The sequence below is a fragment of the Penicillium pulvis genome (genome assembly GCF_028828015.1).
Source record: "Penicillium pulvis strain IBT 33274 chromosome Unknown contig_1_segment0_segment0, whole genome shotgun sequence".
Taxonomy (NCBI): domain Eukaryota; kingdom Fungi; phylum Ascomycota; class Eurotiomycetes; order Eurotiales; family Aspergillaceae; genus Penicillium; species Penicillium pulvis.
In genome coordinates, this window is record NW_026643074.1 from 1,010,674 (window position 1) to 1,029,225 (window position 18,552).

At 46.6% G+C, this 18,552-nt stretch overlaps 7 protein-coding genes across 7 annotated transcripts; 4 read left to right on the forward strand and 3 right to left on the reverse strand.

Annotated features, from left to right (window-relative positions):
- Positions 1-150: 150 nt before the first annotated feature.
- On the reverse strand, positions 151-1,693 carry N7503_003333 (uncharacterized protein; the record flags this gene model as incomplete). Its single annotated transcript, XM_057062880.1, has 6 exons — positions 151-549; positions 609-722; positions 778-872; positions 950-1,089; positions 1,156-1,382; positions 1,442-1,693. Coding segments are annotated over 6 exons (1,227 nt in total), but the record flags the coding sequence as incomplete, so codon positions are not given.
- A 1,695-nt stretch (positions 1,694-3,388) lies between these two features.
- N7503_003334 (amidohydrolase family protein) lies at positions 3,389-4,489 on the reverse strand (the record flags this gene model as incomplete). The annotated part of the gene is made up of 1 exon (XM_057062881.1): positions 3,389-4,489. The coding sequence occupies one exon, from the start codon at positions 4,487-4,489 to the stop codon at positions 3,389-3,391; it is 1,101 nt and encodes a 366-aa protein (XP_056923796.1).
- A 1,575-nt stretch (positions 4,490-6,064) lies between these two features.
- Positions 6,065-7,643, forward strand: N7503_003335 (uncharacterized protein; the record flags this gene model as incomplete). Its single annotated transcript, XM_057062882.1, has 4 exons — positions 6,065-6,600; positions 6,652-6,907; positions 6,968-7,420; positions 7,467-7,643. 4 exons carry the CDS (start codon positions 6,065-6,067, stop codon positions 7,641-7,643), a joined length of 1,422 nt encoding a protein of 473 aa, XP_056923797.1.
- A 512-nt stretch (positions 7,644-8,155) lies between these two features.
- On the reverse strand, positions 8,156-9,676 carry N7503_003336 (uncharacterized protein; the record flags this gene model as incomplete). Its single annotated transcript, XM_057062883.1, has 2 exons — positions 8,156-9,394; positions 9,491-9,676. The coding sequence occupies 2 exons, from the start codon at positions 9,674-9,676 to the stop codon at positions 8,156-8,158; spliced, it is 1,425 nt and encodes a 474-aa protein (XP_056923798.1).
- A 1,506-nt stretch (positions 9,677-11,182) lies between these two features.
- On the forward strand, positions 11,183-12,812 carry N7503_003337 (uncharacterized protein; the record flags this gene model as incomplete). Its single annotated transcript, XM_057062884.1, has 7 exons — positions 11,183-11,374; positions 11,482-11,613; positions 11,684-11,690; positions 11,792-11,932; positions 11,994-12,258; positions 12,311-12,337; positions 12,404-12,812. The coding sequence occupies 7 exons, from the start codon at positions 11,183-11,185 to the stop codon at positions 12,810-12,812; spliced, it is 1,173 nt and encodes a 390-aa protein (XP_056923799.1).
- Positions 12,813-13,858: 1,046 nt separating this feature from the next.
- Positions 13,859-14,146, forward strand: N7503_003338 (uncharacterized protein; the record flags this gene model as incomplete). Its single annotated transcript, XM_057062885.1, has 1 exon — positions 13,859-14,146. One exon carries the CDS (start codon positions 13,859-13,861, stop codon positions 14,144-14,146), a length of 288 nt encoding a protein of 95 aa, XP_056923800.1.
- A 1,228-nt stretch (positions 14,147-15,374) lies between these two features.
- Positions 15,375-16,503, forward strand: N7503_003339 (uncharacterized protein; the record flags this gene model as incomplete). Its single annotated transcript, XM_057062886.1, has 4 exons — positions 15,375-15,581; positions 15,641-15,694; positions 15,745-16,262; positions 16,311-16,503. 4 exons carry the CDS (start codon positions 15,375-15,377, stop codon positions 16,501-16,503), a joined length of 972 nt encoding a protein of 323 aa, XP_056923801.1.
- Between the last annotated feature and the right edge of the window lie 2,049 nt (positions 16,504-18,552).

Genomic DNA, 18,552 nt, shown 5'->3' on the forward strand with positions numbered 1-18,552 from the left:
TCCGCCATCTTAAATTACATGGCCAGCGGTTGTAGGTAAAATGGCCCTTTTTTGAGACTCCAAGACCTAATTAATATTACATTTTTTACATAAGAGGTGTATAGTAAAGAGAGCCGGCTGTGTATATGCCTCCCTGTTCAACAGGATCTCCTATGTCCTCTCAATTATCGTCTCCGAGACCACTTGAATTCCAGGGCCTTGGTCTTTCACATCGTGCTTGTCCCAATCACTTTTTGCTGTAACATGTGTGGCAGGCTCCGTTCGGCCGGTATCGAGACTAACAAGTTCATCATCAAGCGCGCTCCACTCGTTATTCTTCCGAGACACTAGTGGATAGCTGCTCTTTTTCCGAATTTGCGACTGCAGGGCGCTTTGAGATTGCGTTTGACGAGGATAGTCCCGGGAGCTGCCTTGACTAACAATCAATCCGGCCTTGCGAGCGAGGCGACGGACAAGAGGGTATATCATAGGAAGGTTTCCTACAGCGACCGCCACAAAGGATTCACGTCGAGCCCAGGCAGCGCCTTCTGCGGCACTTCTGGATCCTCCCTGTGAATAGAAATCTTAGCATACTATAGGGGCGTGGTGTCCTTATGGATTGTGCTTACCGTCAAGATTAAAGCGCATCGTAGAATTCCAGCCGTCATGACAAACAGTCCTCCACTGAAAAGAACCAAAAGTCGCGCCTTTTCTCGCCATCGCATCTTGGCCTTCGCCAACATCTTGAAGCGGGCGTTAGGATAAATGTGATCTTGAATTTCCAAAGTAATGACTCACGGGGATAGGTATGCTCATGAGTTCGATATCCGTGATCACATTCAGGATAACGGTGAAGTAGATATGTAGCTTGGCAACAGCTGGTTGGCAGCCATCTTAAGAGCAAGGTTGTGTTAGCAAAGAAGATCCACTGAAGCCTTTCAGAACACAAAGACAAGCGGGGGCAACACACTTCCTGGATTGGGGTATATTTGCCAATTCTTGTGCATAGGGTGACAGCCTGCAAGTATGACAACAAGCACAACAACATAGGTCACAGCGATCGATACGTATGAGATAAGGATTCGGATTCGCATAAAGGGTAAACCGTCCCTAGAGTGTAGATGTCAGATAGATGTGAAGGAAGAGAGAGTGAGGATGTTGTGTATTGATACGTACGTAAGGCGTGAATAGAAAACTGACATGCATACTTTTAGCAACCATAAGGTTGTGACATATAATGACCAGCCAATCACTTGAACCTTAGAGCCACCAACGCGCCAATGGTATTCGTCGGAATCAGGTGACAGGCTCGCACGTTGTTCATCAGTCATCGAGCTATTGGCAAGACCATGATACCAATCAACTACCGCATATGCAGCAACTGTTTCCATTGTATAGACCATCTGCAACATAAGATCCTGTCAGCATTCGCAATATAATCAGCAGTAAAATGAGAACCCACACCAGCCAAAACCATTAAATAATCATCTGCTTGGAAATTCTTCCATCCCACCATAACCCATCGTGCCACGATTCGTAACGCGATCAGGAACATCGATACTCCTAGCAAGGAGAAGCCCTCCACGATGAATTGACTAGAGCTCGTATCAACCATTTTGCCGCATTTGACCTCATTAATTGACGATATCAATGACCAGTGTTCCCACGTTGTCACAAGCCCCGGAACAGAAACGCGGCAGTTTGCGAGACGCGCCTATATATGTTCAGCAAGACAAGAAAGGGGGTTTAGAATTTTTTTCCCCACAACTTGACTTTCTGAGTATCAGTATGGAACCTCTCTTACCTACCCCGTGTAACCCGCTGAAACTCCACATACGCCATTTAAACTTCACATCAAGACCCACCACGATCGAGCCATTGGTTGCAATTGGGAAACACGAATTCTCAATTTTGGGCCCTAAAATTAAACCTTTTAACGTGAATCCAGAACATTGCTGAACTTAAAATGCCTTAATTTAACCTTTGTTTTACGTACTCATCCGACCATTGAACTAAAGGAGCATAGTGTGAAAAGTTGATAGGTGCCATTCCCCCTAAAGTTCGCACGGCCCTTGATGACTACCCACCCAAGCGAGTCGGGCACAGATGTCCAAATCCAAGGACTGGATCAAATTTGAGACAATGCAAATAATAGCATTGTTCCATTATGACTTTAAACTACTAATCACGATGCCGATGGCGATCATAATCATCTTTCTGATCTTGGCTTGTTCGATCGGCCGTTTTCCATCCGAATGCGATCTAGTTTGCCCGGAAAACCTCCGAAGGATTCATGCTATGCGTACATAGCGCAGAGATCCGCAAGGTAGTTAGCCCCCTGATAGGGTCATTCTGGTCATTTGAAACTGTGGGCGATCCATACTGCGTGGTCAAATTTGCTCAGCCGCACTAAAGAAACCTAGACAACTTTCGGTATATAAACCGAGCCTGATGTGTCTGCCCTCCCGTACGATACCCATTGTGACCCGCCTTGTGGACCAGCAGATCATGGATGCGCCAATTGATCGCGAGGTTGAATCCCTATTAATTACTTCAGATCTTCTCCGGCCATCAATAGTAGATTTGCTAAGAAATCTCCACATTTGAGCCGCTATAGTACAGACGGCCCCGGAGAGGGACGATCACTAACGATCTTCGATCATATGACTTGTGGCCCAGGAATTATGCATTGCATTGTGTACTCCGGATACTGGACTCCGGAGCCAAGACTTTCTCTAGGATCAGACCTATTGCACCATTGCGCCCACACGGACTCTGATACATGGCAAGATGAGATGAATTGGCAATTTGCAGCAATTCTCATTCTCATCCCACGAGTACTAAGCTCAAACTGGCAAGATTCATCCGGTCCTGACCCAGTGTACCTTTCGCCCCACGACATCTTCCCAACAACAACCCCATCAACTGACTTCAAGCGCTCACATCCCCCGCCTCTCATCGTATCTAGTAAGCCGCGATATCAGATATATGTGCCTCGCTTCAAAGCATTTCTCAATGGAACTCCGGCTTCAGTGAGTGTTTTTGTCAACCAATTTCTTCAGCATCGAAACCTTTCACTCCGGGGTATGGTCGCCGGAATGATAAGAACTCTAATGCCATCTTATATGAATACCGGGAAACCTAATTATTGAGCCTCCGAGAGGCGGATCCAAATAGGGGCTTGCAAAAAACAGAGATACAATTGAGCCTGATCATATTAACGCATGGCACACGTAGTCATGATTTTATTGGGACGTCCTTATTTTCAGTTTGCCTGACGCTGAGCCTTCAACTTTTTTCATTCTCAAAATCTCAGATCTTATACCTTCATTTATACTGTATGTTTCCATGGTAAGAGAGCTAAGGCATAAGGTTTCATAATCCAATGTCTCATTTCCGACTGCTTAAGCTAAAGGTTACCCAGATTTCGAGAAGGTACTTTGTTCCGCACATCGTTAAGTCCAAAAAGCCGTATAGCATTTTGGTGAGAGATGACAGCCCTGGAGTTTTCGTTGATTTCAAGCGAATCAAACCAGTCTGCGGCATCCTCATTGCTTTCATAGGGATAATCAACACTGAACATCACACGTGACTCTCCGAGTTCTTCAATTGTGTTTTTCAACGTACTGTGGCGACGAACACCAGCTAATGTAGCATAGAAATGAGTTTGGAAATAGTGCATGAGAGTCTTTGTGTGTTTGCCATTGCTTCCAGGTGTTCCAATAAGCATTCGCTGATCAGCGCGATGAATAAGGAATGGAAGCGCCTCAGCACAGTGACCTAAAATAATGTTCACGGGATATCTGTCCAGGATACCTGAGCACATTATTCTGAGAGCATGACCAGCGCATTCCACCCCAAAGCCGTATGACGCCGACACCAAGTTTGGATACTGGCCATAAAGCACTTGTTGGTGTGTTGGGGGAAGTCGAGGGTGCAGGTATAGAGGAACTTGGAGACGGTGCAGCATTGCCCAGAATGGTTCACATTCAGGCGCATCAAGGTATCGTAGCTTTTCATCACGGTCATCGAGGTTTGTGAACCCGTTAATCAAGACTCCTTTGGCGCCCAATTCTGTCACGGCCCTTTCAAGCTCCTTGGCAGCTTCTTCTGGGTCATGCATTGCCACACATGCAAAGAAACCGAAGCGGGAAGGATGCGATGCGACGTATTTCTGATGGATTGCATCGTTCGTCTCTTTGGCAAAACGGATAGCGGTTGCGGTATCACTGACACCCTCAATTCCAGGTGAAGTCAGGCTTAGAATGGCATATTGGATACCACACCGATCCATTGATTCCAGTCGTAGGTTCACATCGTCCAATCTGGACTCAACGTCGGCAAGGAATTCAGGACTAAATGGCAGGCCCTGCAGGCCTTTGATAACCGGACGAGGCGGGTAATTTTGGTGTGCAGCGAAGAGGGGGCTTCCGACTGCTTCCTCCAGAGCAATCTTTCCACCCCGACGAGCAACCCGAATACTCTGAGTGGTTTCACGGTTCAAAGCCATCTCGAGTCGATGCTCTTTGAGGGAACAAAGGCAAAATATATAAGATTCCCATTTTCCCAAACAGATGACCTTATTTATGTCATTTCAACCCCGCTTTCGTCACTTGAATATCACACTGGGTACGCAAAGCGGAACAATCGGATCGCGGGGAAGGTGGGGAACGTGGGGAAAGCTCCAACGATGATCTTCAGACCACGCGGGGCAAACATGTTCATTAGGGGGCGATGAAAAAAGAGGCTGGACAGGGGAGAATCCATCGAGTGGCTCAATATTTGGAAGCGAATGCTCATCTCAGCGCTTGAATAGGGTGTGATGGATATAGTCTGCCTGGTTATTCAGGCATTAAATCATGGTGCCTTATGTGGTGCCTTCTCTTAGTAAACTTCATCCGCCATAGCCACGCCATTAATTCTTGTCTAGTGCGTCCGATATCACATCTATCACATCTTCATTGCGAGGACCTAGAAATAGAACATGTGCAACAGACCCGCTCATCGGGCTAGTCGAATCGTGCCAAAAATGGTGCCATTCAGTTCTGGCAGTGTTGGTCCTAGTGGACGAGGTGGGGTTTATGGATCTCAACTTCCAGCAACCGAACAACGCCGATCGGTATGTACTACTTGCGCCACGTAGCTAATATGATCACGCAGGATGCGATTAATCAAACACGAAAGAGTCAAATGCAAATACTGGAGCTGCTGTGGAAAAGCGGGTTGTCAAAGGCGTTCGACCTCAACTTCAGCATTGATCGAGTATTCAACAGCTATAAACAGTCGAAGTCTTCGACAATGGCATACCTTTGGCTGGGACATTAAGTGCTGCTGTAAATCTAACTTCTTGCTTCATCTCATTCTCTCTCCTTTGATTCCTCGTCTTTCTTACGAATGAGACTTTCTTTATATTTTCCCTGCTATGTAATCCATGGCGCTTCTTAGGTGCCCAAATGGTCTTAGGTTGGGGGCTGAACGGAAAGGTCTGCCATGATTGATTGGCTCTCAGTCGCCCATCTGCTACCTCTAACTCTTCAGTAGTTCCAAGGTTCGCGATTGCTAGGATCGCAACAAAGTTTTACGAAAGGTTTCTGGACACTTATATTCTATTTATTTAGATGGTCCGTAACATAGGGTGTTATTTATTACAAATATGAATAAACCCATGTTTCCAGATCTTCCTGCATAGTAGATTCAAACCAATAGGTAGGTCCCAAGGAGGTAAACTCTAAATCATCCATGGATGTGCCAGGACGGGTAGAATTAGCACCCTAATATGCCTACTTAGCAAGTATGGGTTCAGATTTCAACGTGATGTGCGGAATTTTGACTGTCGTAAAAGTGGATTTTGCCTGGTAATATTTTTGGTGGCGGGGCAACAAAGTATCAGCACAAACCCTAATCGTGACAAATCTTTCATGTACCTCATGAATTAAGCCATGTACTATAGATACTATAATAATTCAGTTACTCGCTTAAACTGAAGACTGATCTTGACTTTCCACTGAAAAGCTGCCGGCTATTGACGACGTGTAATTCAATCAACGAAGATTATAATCCGATCCCTTGGACATTCACGACAATTATGTCCACGACCTGGTATATGGCCTCGACAATCCTCACTGCCATGGGGTCCATTTGGCTCACTCTATCTCTGATCTTTGTCTGCTCGATTGTCAGATCCTACAAGAATTTGATCTTTCGGAAACAAAAAGGCACATCTAGCCTAGAGAACATACTACCTGAACTTGAAGCAATGAGAGGGTATCATGAGACCGCTGATCTGTTACAGCATTTGGTTGAGTTTGACGGTGCAGGCAGCTGGCCTCCTCAAGCCTCTCACGGTAAAGCGTGGCCCGCAGCACTTCGCCCATACCATGACATCTATCTCAAGCTTGCAAAATCATTATCCACGGCAGATGTATCACTTGACACGGAAATCCACTCCAGTCGACGTTTTGAGTATCGAGCACAGATGCGAGATCTATTGCACGAGAAGATTGATTTGTCAGCTGTGGAGGATATCCTGTTGGCTGCTGAGGCAGGGGATTGCTCTGTATTCTCAGCAAAAGCATACAATGGCTTCTATGCGTGCATTGCAGTCTCACGCCATGCTTTCAGGTACGTTTGGTATGAAGGCACTATCAAGTTAGTACTTTCTTGACTTTTCAGATGGGGCACGATACCCGTGGTGAAGGTCGCACAGGAGGAAAAGTTAATTGACTTTCCTCCTGAGCTTGACCTTCCCTGGAATTTCATCCAAAGACGGTACAACATAAAGTCACAAGGAGGCAACGTCACGTCAAACTACCTCTGCAATTTCAGCACAGAGGGGCAGATTGTCTACGAGATCAATAGCGGCATGACCGAGAGTATCAGATCAGCTGAGTACAACTTCGCACATATATTCGTCGCTATGGAACAACTGGTCTGTTTGAAAGTCGTACCACCTGATTTACTGTAATACTAACAGCCCGGCTCTTATCAGGCACTACCAATATACCATAATCTTATAAAATCTATAACATATTACGAACAAGGTCAGAGAGAGGCATGCGTTGGCTGTCTCAAGGTTATCAGAACACATCTACCACATGCCTTGGATACATATCGCAGCGCGCTAGTCGACTCTAAGATACCTCATAGCCTATGGATGCCTTACGTGCAAGGATTTCAGGCGTGGGGTGCGGGAGAGATCATAGACGGCACTGATGTCGAGTATGATGGTCTTTCAGGTAATCAACAACCATTGTTTCATTTCATCGACGCCTTCCTTGGAATTGACCCTTACCTTACTGAGGAATCACTTGAGCGATACATACATGCTTCTCAAAGAAATTTGAGCATAGCCTTGAGAAAGCATAGCTTCAGGCAGAGGGCAATTCTGGCGGGACATAAAGAGATTGAGGCTGAGATGGAGAAGATCAAAAATCACATACGGGTAAGTTTTCTTATCATTCCTAAAATTCAATGCTGATTTCTTAAAGAACTTCAGAGCAGCTCATCGAGCCCGAATACATCCATATCTCAGCATTTCTGCCCCCGAGAGAATGATAATGACTGCGGGAAAATCTGTCCTGGAAAGCAGTGCAGTCAACAATCTTAAGGCAGCGCTCAGTTTTCTGGAAGCCTTCCTTGTGAAGAGACAAAAGGAGACAGTTTGATGGTAGGATTTATTTTGGAGTATACCATGGGCATCTTATATACCACATACCGAGCTCTAAGCTTGTTTGAAAATGAGATCTTTGGTCATGAAGTAGTAAGCAGAACGCAAAGTAAATCTGCAATGAAAGCTTAGCATCCGTGTTATCTGTTATATGCTGGCAGGAAGTAAATTATCTCCAGTAAGCTTGTAGGGGGTATCTCTTCGAAAGAATTCCTTCTTTGTGGTACACAGCCAGGGTGAAGAGATTAAAGCCTTTGATTTTGAACCTGCGGATTTTGTCCTAAATGACCAAGTATCAGCTGCAAAATCAATTCGCATGCTTAGTTAGTGTGGAATGGCAGATAAGTAGGCGCCAAGGACTCTCATGTTCAATTGTTTTGGCCCAGATGGTATGCGGCAGTGAGTGAGCATGTATTGAATTGCTGACTATTATACACGAGATATGAGTCAGGGTTGAATTTGGAGAGGCAGAGCCTACATCTATTAGATGGTTTATAGTAGAAATTATCTTTAAAGTCCTTTGAGGATCTTAGGGAAAAGACCTTCATCAAACTCCCAAAGCGTAGTCTGGAAGTTCACCGAAAAAGCTCCACCAGTCCACCAAGTCGACCGAGCACCTTGGAGCTTATAAAGGTCCTGGTAGAAACCAGCCTTGACATCTTCGACACTCGCTCGGGCGTGCATAGGTCCGTGGGTAGCAAATGCAGCCCAGCTCAGCTCCTGACTCTCAGTTGAGCCGGACAGGCGTCCGGACTTCAGCAGTGTGTTGAAGCTATCCTGGGCCAAAACCTTAGCATCAGCAGCCGTGGTAGTTTTGTTACCGATGATCATCACACGGAAAAGGTGATCAAGGCCACTGTATTCGAAGCTTTGGACCATAGGCTCATTCTGGAAGACGAGGTAGTGGTTTGGAGCAGCAGTGGAGGGTAGATTAGAATACAGGTAGCTTGTGTTGAAAGCGGCGTTGTCGACCAAGCCACAATATTCGTTGGAGAAATCGAACTTGGACAAGGTATTCCACTCGGAGGGGCTAAGGTCCAAAGGCTTCATGTTGCTTTCGCTGGGCTCGATGGCGACGAGGAGGCGACGCGCAGCGATACGTGTGAGCTCGCCCGTCTTGTGGTTGCGAACGGTGAGGAAGACGCCGTGGTCGGAGCGACTGCTCTCAATCACTGTGCTGGAATAAAACACATCATCGCCAAGGTCTTTTTCGATAGCGTTATAAAGAGCCTGGTTACCGCCGGAAACCGGCTTGTACAATGCCATTTCGCCAACCATGGCGCGTGCCATGTCCCATCCAAATGCTTGCAGCGCAAACATGGTTGCGACCTCGCTCATGTTACCCACACCAAGACCGGTTGTTGAGTACATGAGAGGCGCGGCCTTCTCAACGCCATACTTGGTGAGAAACTCGCCGAAGGTGATCAGGAAGTCCGCGGGGATGCTTTTGGGCTCAGGGAAATTCCAGTAACCTGGTCGCAACATCGACTCCCACGGCTCGATCACCTTGAGGAACTTTGCAATAGCTTCTATCTGGATAGTTGTCGACGGCGCATTGAAGCCAACCTCTTTGCCGGTGTTGAAGTCGAAATACTCAGTTGTTGCGGTGGAAGTAGTCGAGTTAGTGGTGACCGGAATATTAAACCGGGCAAAGAAGTCCATCGAATTGCTGATGTTGAGGAAACTGTCCACGCCGTAGTCGTAGATGGCGCCAGTTTTCTCATCAACATATGTGTCGACCATACCGCCCTACAAATCGAGCTCACGTCAGCGCCTGCTTCTAGATATCCTGGTTCAAATTTCTCTGAATTGGAGAATTTGAAGGGTGTCAATCGGCGCTCTTACCAGCCTTGCCTCCTTCTCGATCAGCGCAATGCTCTTATTGAAGTCATCGCGCAAGCGGACGGCAGCATAGGCACCCGAAGCACCTCCACCAATGATCACAACATCTCGTTGGATGACCTCCGGATTGGCAGCGACTAATGGCAAGAAAGCTCCTAGTCCGCACACAAGGTATGCGAAAGAAAGCATTGGGGGAGAATGAATCAGCATCCGGTTGGGCCAGGGGAGGGGAACAAAAGTGTTGTTTCGCGGGCTGGAAAAAAGCAAAAAGCTCCGAGCCTCGCGAGTTAAAGTACTCAAAGTCTGTCTAATTCATTGGTCAGTCTCGGCAAAATTATAAATGAGCATAAATGAGGCATAGCTAAGCATAATCAGCTAGTCGTCTGTTCAGACGGAAAGCTCGGGAAATACGCTGCAATGGTATTGGGCTCTACAATCATTGTGGAGGCAACATGTATTAGCTTCAAGGCATGTCAATTTCGGTCCGCCGGGGTTGAGATGACCGGTTAAACTAATTGGAACGATCTTGGAGATATCAAGTCTGATTGGTGGCATTGTGAGTCTGATCGATCCACCACTCCACAGGCACTACTGTATACAGTACGCACCACAATCCCCCACTCATCATGCAACATACTGTAGTTTTTATTAATTTGCTGGGATTGTGAAACACAAAAAGTGGTTTTGATTGCTTGCTAATGCAACTAAATTGTTTGGACTTTGCAAGCTTTTCCTGCAAATGAAGCAAAGTATCTATTTTGATATCCGTACAAGGTTCCCTCGGAATTATCTTATAGACAACTCACGCTAAAGCCCGCACAAAGCTTCTGTATTGACAAACAAGGTTCGAGAAGGATTCGGGTAGCAATAATACGAGCAAGACACGATTCTCCGGGGTCGGAACACGTATTTGCGGGACATCGCCCCAGCCTGTTCACATCGGCGAGATAGCCAATATACTTGCGACCAGAAGTGGGACCAAGCCGTGTTCGCAAAGACTATGCTATTGCTTCTATGCACTCTGGCTACAGACCCTGGTCTTAAGGGCTTTGTGGCGCCCAGGGGCCCCGTCCCAACACAATGTCGTGGGGCCGCCCCATTTGTGGATAGCTGAAGGGAACGTGCACTAGCGAGACTTGCAGATCGCTGATTCCTTGTGGGTCGAATCCCGCAGTCACTCTCGGATTTCTCCTTTGCTTCCACGCTAGGATCTGAGTAGCCGGGCTGGTCTTCCCCGTCGCCTAATTATGGGGACGCTGGACTCACTAGACTCATTCATTCTGTCCTGCAAAAGTACTGTGGTGACGCGTTATCTTTGGATGGCCTACGTGTCCGTTTACAACGACTGAACATTCATTCGAAATAAAAACGCGATCTCGATTGTTCTACGTTAATCAAATAACCAAAGCCACCAGACACTACTGCAGGAGAAACAGGGATTCGCAATGTAGCTTTGTGCGGGGCGACTCCTTCCACTTAGAGCTTTGGAAGTCAAGATCCTTCGACGCGCAAGCATCAGGTTTCTTGTATGGATCGTACTGTGTGTGTTCATTTGTCGGCAATCCCTGCTAATGCCGACGAATTGACTTTTCTCATTATGAATTCTACATTGAATGCTCATTTGCGCATTGAATATTCTACTTCGATGTCTACCACCAACGTCGCTGACTACCATCTCCGCCTGGAAAGACGACCATGGCACCCAGCGCGGCATCAATGGTGGCTAGAGGATCAGCATCTGTCGACGAAAACCATCTTCCCCAGATCTTGGTTGTGCAGACAATTGTCACATTCCTGGCTGTTACTGCGGTCGCCTTACGTCTCTATGTTCGCATCAGATTAATCAAGAATCCTGGGTATGATGACTGGTCCATGTTAATCGCAGCGGTACGTAATCCTTTCCTTCCGAGTCCGTAGAATGTCATCTGTTTAATTATGGGGTAAACGGTTTAAACGAGACACAACATGGAGCCTGATATTGACGACATGAGCAGTTGTGCGCTTTGGGTGGCTGGATCCTTTACATTTTCGAGGCCGTTCACGGGCTGGGACACAGCGATGCATGGTTCGACGCAGGAAACGGCGATGAAAAGAAAGTCACCCAGGGGACATTTTGGCAGTCCATAGTTTGTTCTTCTTTAGGCATAGCTATGCTAAAGATCTCAATTGCTTTGAATCTGCTGAGATTGAGCCCAGCAAGGTGGTTTGTATATTGTTTATGGACAAGTATTGGTAGGTGACGAGAAACGTTTCTTGGGATTAAACAAGGAGACATTTGCTGTTTCGGAAATTAATGTTTTTCAGTGATTGTCGTTGCCTACTGCTTCTTAGGTGCCATGGCGCTTTTCCTCTACTGCTCGCCTATGTCGGCTTATTGGACTCAAGCTCCGGGCTCTCATTGCTACTCGGTGAACCTTTTTGTGACTTTCGCTCTCGTGAACACTTGTACGATCATTCCCGCATTTTCTGCAGTGGCGAAGGGCTAATGAAGATTTCTATACTGCAGCTTTCAACATCTTCACTGATGTTCTGTTCGCGACGATCCCAATTCCGATTATTTGGATTCTCAAAATGTCACGCAAAATCCGCCTATATCTTATCGGCATCCTCAGTCTAGGCTATGTGTTTGTCTCCCATTCCTCTATTTTGTCAGCGAAATGCGAGCTGAAATTCCGGTTGGCTAATCCCGATTTTGAGTACAGCGCTGTGATCTTCGGTATCATGAGTGCCATCTATCAGATCGCATTTCCCTCATCGACAGACCAGTACCTGTATGTCTACTCCTCCACCCATACATCTCCATTATGTTAATTATATTCTCAGGAATGACTGGATCTTATTCTGGGCAACGTATGCATCTCCTCCGTCTGGATGACTCTTCCAATCTACGCATGACCCTTACTAACTAAAGTCCAGAGCCCAATTCAACGTCGGAATCCTAGCCGCCTGCATTCCCTCCCTCAAGCCCATCGTGAGCAGGGTCCTCAAACTCTCCGATTACTCAAATTCCTATCCCCCAAGCCGGAATATCTACGGAACTCGCTCCCGATCTCGCCGCGTCCCAAGATCCACTGGAGGAAGCATACATACAGTGGGTGGAAGTAGCGGAAACCGCATCTGGTCCACGCACCGAGGCGATCTGTATGCGCTCCAAGAGCTGGGGAGTCGAGACTCTGGTGAACGTGGTCATGAGCATCATCCAAATGGCGAGTATAGTGCCACTGCTACGTATGACGGGGAATGGCCCTTGTCGAGAGATAAACACCAGCAGACTAATGGTGGGAAAGAGGGAATTGTGAAGACAACCGAGGTTACTATAGATTAATTAATTTTCGATGTTTCATTAATCAATCGCCGACATGGAATTAGAAGGTGAGGTCCGGGGTCGTCTGGGGTCGCACAAAGTAAAGCAGGAACAGGTTTGGGGAACCCCACAGGAGATTTGTAAACCAATCCACGACAGGCTGAGCGATGGCAATCTACCTAATAGATTTTTGATGATTGGTGTGATTAATTCAGGTCAGTGATGGGCCTCCTCCCGTGTGAATTGGCCGTATCACGAAGCTTCGTCAGAAGCGATTACCATTCGACTGCACGCGTTAATAGTCCGATGGACGGTCGGTCACCAGGGCCGTCAAGATCTCCATGTGCTCACCAACTAGTAGATTTGTGAGTATCATGCCGGCTATGAATCCTTTTGCTTGCCCCGTTTCAGTTGTAATACTAATCATCATTCCAGAAAGGCGCGTGGTCACGCTCGCGATGAGACGTATACCATTAAAACTACATCCAAAACAGGGAGTTACTGGCTGCTTAAAATGAATCAAGTTGCAAGGAGAAAGGGCAGAGATGAAAACTCACCCTGCGACAATGTCCCTAGAGGCAAAGCAGACCAATTGCGTAACAAGCAAAGGTCACCTGCTCTCCAGCAACCCAAAAGTGGATCAAACATTAATCCCGCACCCTGATTCCCCACCCTGCGGCAGCAATCACAATCACAACAGCCTTATAGGGCTGAAGCTTAGCATGAACACGGGCTACTCTGTTTCTAGCAGAGTCAATCCCATGACCTCTTCCCCTGGGTCTCCTAATTGGCGATCTAAATATGGCCCCTCATGGTGACACGGGCATCACACCAAGTCCTGATGGGTCTGCTCCATGGTCACCCAACCAACTGACGAGCATAACTGCCAGAGATGACTTTGCATCAAGTCAAATTAAGAACCCTAGCTCTACTTGTCTCAATGGGATGTGATGAGTTCTCCGTAGGGATATAAGGGTCGGGTTCTGCCCCTGAGACCAGTAAGAGTCGTTCAGTACAAAGAAATCTACATTTCGTACTCCTCTCCCACTATCCCTCGAATTCATACCATGGGCCTCCTCAAGATTCTCCTCAAAGTTATCCTCATCCCCATTGTGGTCGTCGTTGTCATTGTCGTGGTTATCGGCATTCTCATCAAGATGCGTCGGGATCGGAAGAAGGAAGAAAAGCAGGTTAAGCAGAGAGGCTTTCATCCACCGCCTATTACACAATGGGCGTATCCTGAGCAGGTTTATCCCGACCAGGTCCAGAAGCCTGCTCCGGTGGCGTACCCGGTCGCTGCTCCGAGTTACGTGGCTACGCCTAGCCAGAGGGAGGCGGGTTACGCTCGAGCGTAGAGTATGTTCTTTAATGAAGATGAAATATTCCGGCCTTAGGATTTGCTCTGACATTTATCTAGCTACGTTATTGTGGAGTTTCGATTGCTGTGTTATGAGAATCGTTTATCGTGTTAACAGCTGGTCTGATCTGTGATAGTTGAAATACTGGATATTTTGCTTCCTTTCTTCCTCGGTGTAATAGAGGTTGGTTTTTTTCTGATGTCTGCTTTCATGTCTCAATGCCTTAGATATTGCCCTACGCGTCCCTGAATGAGAGTACAATAAAGATCTATTCATTATTCCATTTCCCCTCACGAGGATCCAATGCACTGAAGTGGGTCAACCCAATGAACAATTCTGCTGCCTGGTCATCTCTTTCAGTGCTCTCCTAGAATCGGGTATGGACACGGCGCGTAGATGCAACATTGATTTAAACAGGGTTGATTTGTGGAACACAATTGCTATCTGATGGGTCAGGTAGGCAACCGCCAAACAGCAGCTCATTCTGTTATATCGTAGGGCTGAGCTCTGGTTGTCGATCCTCTGGCCCCGGCTACAGGGCTGAAGACTAGCAAGGTTTGGGACTAGCTCTGTATTGTTTGTACATCACAAATTTCCTTGTCTACATTATATTCTTATCACCAGCCATTCACCTTTCACTAGGTACGCAGAATGTCTATAATCATTAATGAACTATAGGTTCTTGAGGACATGAGAGCTTCTCCTACTTCAAGATTCTCACCGCACCCAAAATGGGGCTTCAGGCATTTAGGTAAATACAGAACTTGTTGTTATCTTGATGTCCAAGAAAAAGGATAGGCAAAAGGAAATGGTTCCAGAGGGGGTAACCCTCGACTTTGGCGTTATTAGCACCACACTCTGACCAACTGAGTTATGGAATCGCTTATGAGATGTGCTGAAGGTTAGAGCGAGACGCGTAATTTCCCCATAGATCAAAGAATTAAAAGTGCAATAAGGCAAGTGAATGAAAACAAAACCATACAAGAGCTAAAATACGCGGTTGGTGGCCATCAAGCGCTACCCAGTGTAGTACTCATGGGCGCCTTACCGCCCTTCAGGCCGCCTTTAGGGCATCCAGTCACCAATGATATTCACCGAGAATGTTCAAAAATGAATATCGGGGTGAAGCAGAATCACTGGACAACCTACGTCCGATTTAAATTCGGCTATGTAAATAGTCTTCCGCCCTCTCACTCCCGATTCTTTCAATTATCGACAATTCAATATGTCGATAGTAAAGTTGCATAACCAATGGCCTGGGGGGTTACCCTCCTGTATCCGCCGACATGAAGAGCCCATGGAGGATGTGGAATCTGTCACGTGCGCTTGGAGGCGTTTTGTTCGTGAGCAGTGGGTCGATGGCACGGACGCGGATCAACAGAGACGAGCTCTGATCGAACAATGGGCAACCGCAGACCAGGAAACCCGCGATGTGAGTCGGGCTTGCGTTAACTTGTGAAAGTAATTCGTTCTTTTCTAACACTAAAATAGAGCTATGAATCTCGAGCCCTAGTAGATGAACTACCTTTTGGGGACCCTGAAAGTGTATGGAATACGCTATCTATTATTTAACTAGATTTACTGATCTAGGTTAGGAACCCTGTCTTTCTAGACATGTATACTACCAAGCTGACGAGGTCTATGTCTGCATCTCCCAATGGACTCCTAAGACACAAGCTCTACTAGCGAAGTGCATTCTTTCATTATTCGGATTGGACTGTGGCGACGACCTTCTGGTAACAATGATATCGGTACTGATGCCTTTCGAAAAAAACCAAGGTGACCTGGTAGACAACTTCAAGTTCCGTCGGAGTGTTGCCCGACCCGACTTCCAAGATATGCACATGACGCAGGACGGAACCGTGCTGTTCGCAAATACGTTCCCGACACTTATTATCGATGACCACACTCTTCAAACTGGACTGGCACTTTGGATCCAGTACGAGACAAACGGATTCCGAGAGCGCGCTTATAGGATGCAATTACTCTCCAAAGAATTTCCTGACTTATTTCGCGATGTGTATTTGAATCAGAACTCTTTGGAGGTCCAGTTGAATTTTATGGAGGATGACGACGAGGATGAAAATCTGGATATGTTTTGGGAGGAAAAGCCGTGAGTCTTACGAACTTTTGTTTATGGCGGTTGCTGAATTATATTTAGGGCCGACATGCGTCGCTCATTCATGGAAGTTTATATCGGGGCAGATGAGAGGACACGCGCTCTACTTGACGTATATGCGCCTGGGTACCGGGAGGCTGAGAGCCTGGGCAATGGTTTAGCGATTGGGTATAATTTGGAACAAATCATCATCAACAAGGGACATCCGACGAAGATGACGATCATAGAAGGCTGATTTAATATAATGTTTGACACTGTGCTTCCCTGAATTATCTCCGACCGTGCCAATGTTCAAAGAATAGAGGTATTTTAAGCGAGCAAGAATCAATAGTAAACTTTTTCTTATAAGCTGTAAATTTAATAACAGAAAATCTAGCACTGTATTTTGGTATATATTAATATTTATTTACGCTTTGTCTCGCTTCTGCAGGTCGAATTTAGGCATGATCCTCGACTTTCGCTCCAAAAGTACTGGAGCTCTATAGCAAAACCCCAAATGCCGAAATCATATTCACTGCTAGGTGCAATACCCCATGCTGTTCTGCTATTATGCTCGTCACCTCATATAAGCCCGTCAGCTGGAATAACTACACGCAAGTATTGTTCCACTCTCTGTACTTTCGCTTACTGACGACTGCTATAGTGAATTCTGACTATCAATTTCTGTGTCAATAGGAGGAGCCGCACGAATACCTACCTGGGCAGGTGGAATAAGTATAGTGTCTGGTCATTATATACACAGAAGCACCAGCTTTCTTCCTCCAGTTGTGTTACAAAGCATGCTCACTGAATTTTCAATTTAGTTTTTGTGATTCTCAATTGTGAAAATGCGATTATCAGAATCTGCCTGCAGTAAGGTGACTAAGAGCCTCTGTAGATAACTAGATGGCGCTTCTTCCCTTCTTCCTTCTTCTCTCATCCATACCACCACAATACACAGACTGTTCTGTTTGTTCGTTCTTTCTTGGAGCAGCAAGCTGTAGCAGCTTGTGCTTTCTTTCTTTCCTTTCTCCTCTGATCCTCGACCAGCGTATGACACTGACAGCGGTTAATACCACACTTCTCAGTGTGATCCATTACTCAGAAGGTTTGACCAGAGAGAATGATACATAATCACTCTTGATTCACCCTTCCTCTTGACCTGCCTCATTCTGTTGACCATCCCCCAACTCTTCCCGCTTCATCTACCACCTTCTGATCTGTCATTCTCTTAACCTCGACCATCCCACTCTGATAGTGCTTTTCACCCTCAAGGTCAGTCACAAGCCAACAAATCCAAACATCATCCTACCATCAAAAAAATCTCACATCCAAAAGGTTGCATCTGCTCAAATACTCTCTACTCGAATCGAATCACGACCCGCAGTCAACATGACTCAGGAATCTGGAAGAACCACCTAGGTTCTGATGAATGGAAAGGGCCGATTCAGACGACAAGGTACGGCACAGGTTGGGTGGAACGGCCAAGCTATCATGTTAGGGGGCAGATATTAAGGCTGCTACGGAGCGTCTGGGGTTGCCGCTTCCAGGACCAAAACAATTTCACAGATATTTCAGGCGCTGACTGCGTGGAAACGCCAAGTGTCAGTTGAGGTTTCTGGAAGCAGGTTTCGACCCTGACCCTGATGTTCAAAGGCAGGAGTGCAGCTTTCAGCGCCAAGAAAGGTCTTTAGAGAGGAGCGCTTTGGCTATGGAGGTGGAGTGGGCTCCGCCAGGCATTGACTACACTGGAACACCAGCACACTATTTACGGTGTTTGAAGGCAGATTTTAAGACTGCTGTTGAAGAAGGTAGGAGTGCAGCTTGCAGGGACCAAAAAAGGTCCACCAAATGGAAAGTTATGCGTGGAGCTGAAGTTGTCTCTTCTAGGCGCTGGCTAGGTGGAAACCCCAAGCGCCGGTCATGGTGTTTCGGAGGAATAGCTGGAAGTTACATAGGACATCGATCATCTGGCACGAAGGAGTGCCGTGTTGCAGGGTCAACCGCACGTCACATCAAGTATGTGTTACCCACCTTTGAATGAATTCGATCGAGCACTAACAATATCATTAGGGTGTCGGCTCATGCGACCATGAGGCGTTCCAGTACCCTGCAGGATTTGAGGCTGGTCGGCACATTACTTTGACCGTGTACCAATCAAGACTGGAACATAGATGTATGCCAACACGGTGAATGCGACTGATGATGTCAGGCTTACTGGACACTTAAAGTCTAGGGTGCTTCGGGGCTGTACGTGAAAGATTTCGGAGGCAGGAGTCATTCGCAACACGAACCACAACATTTT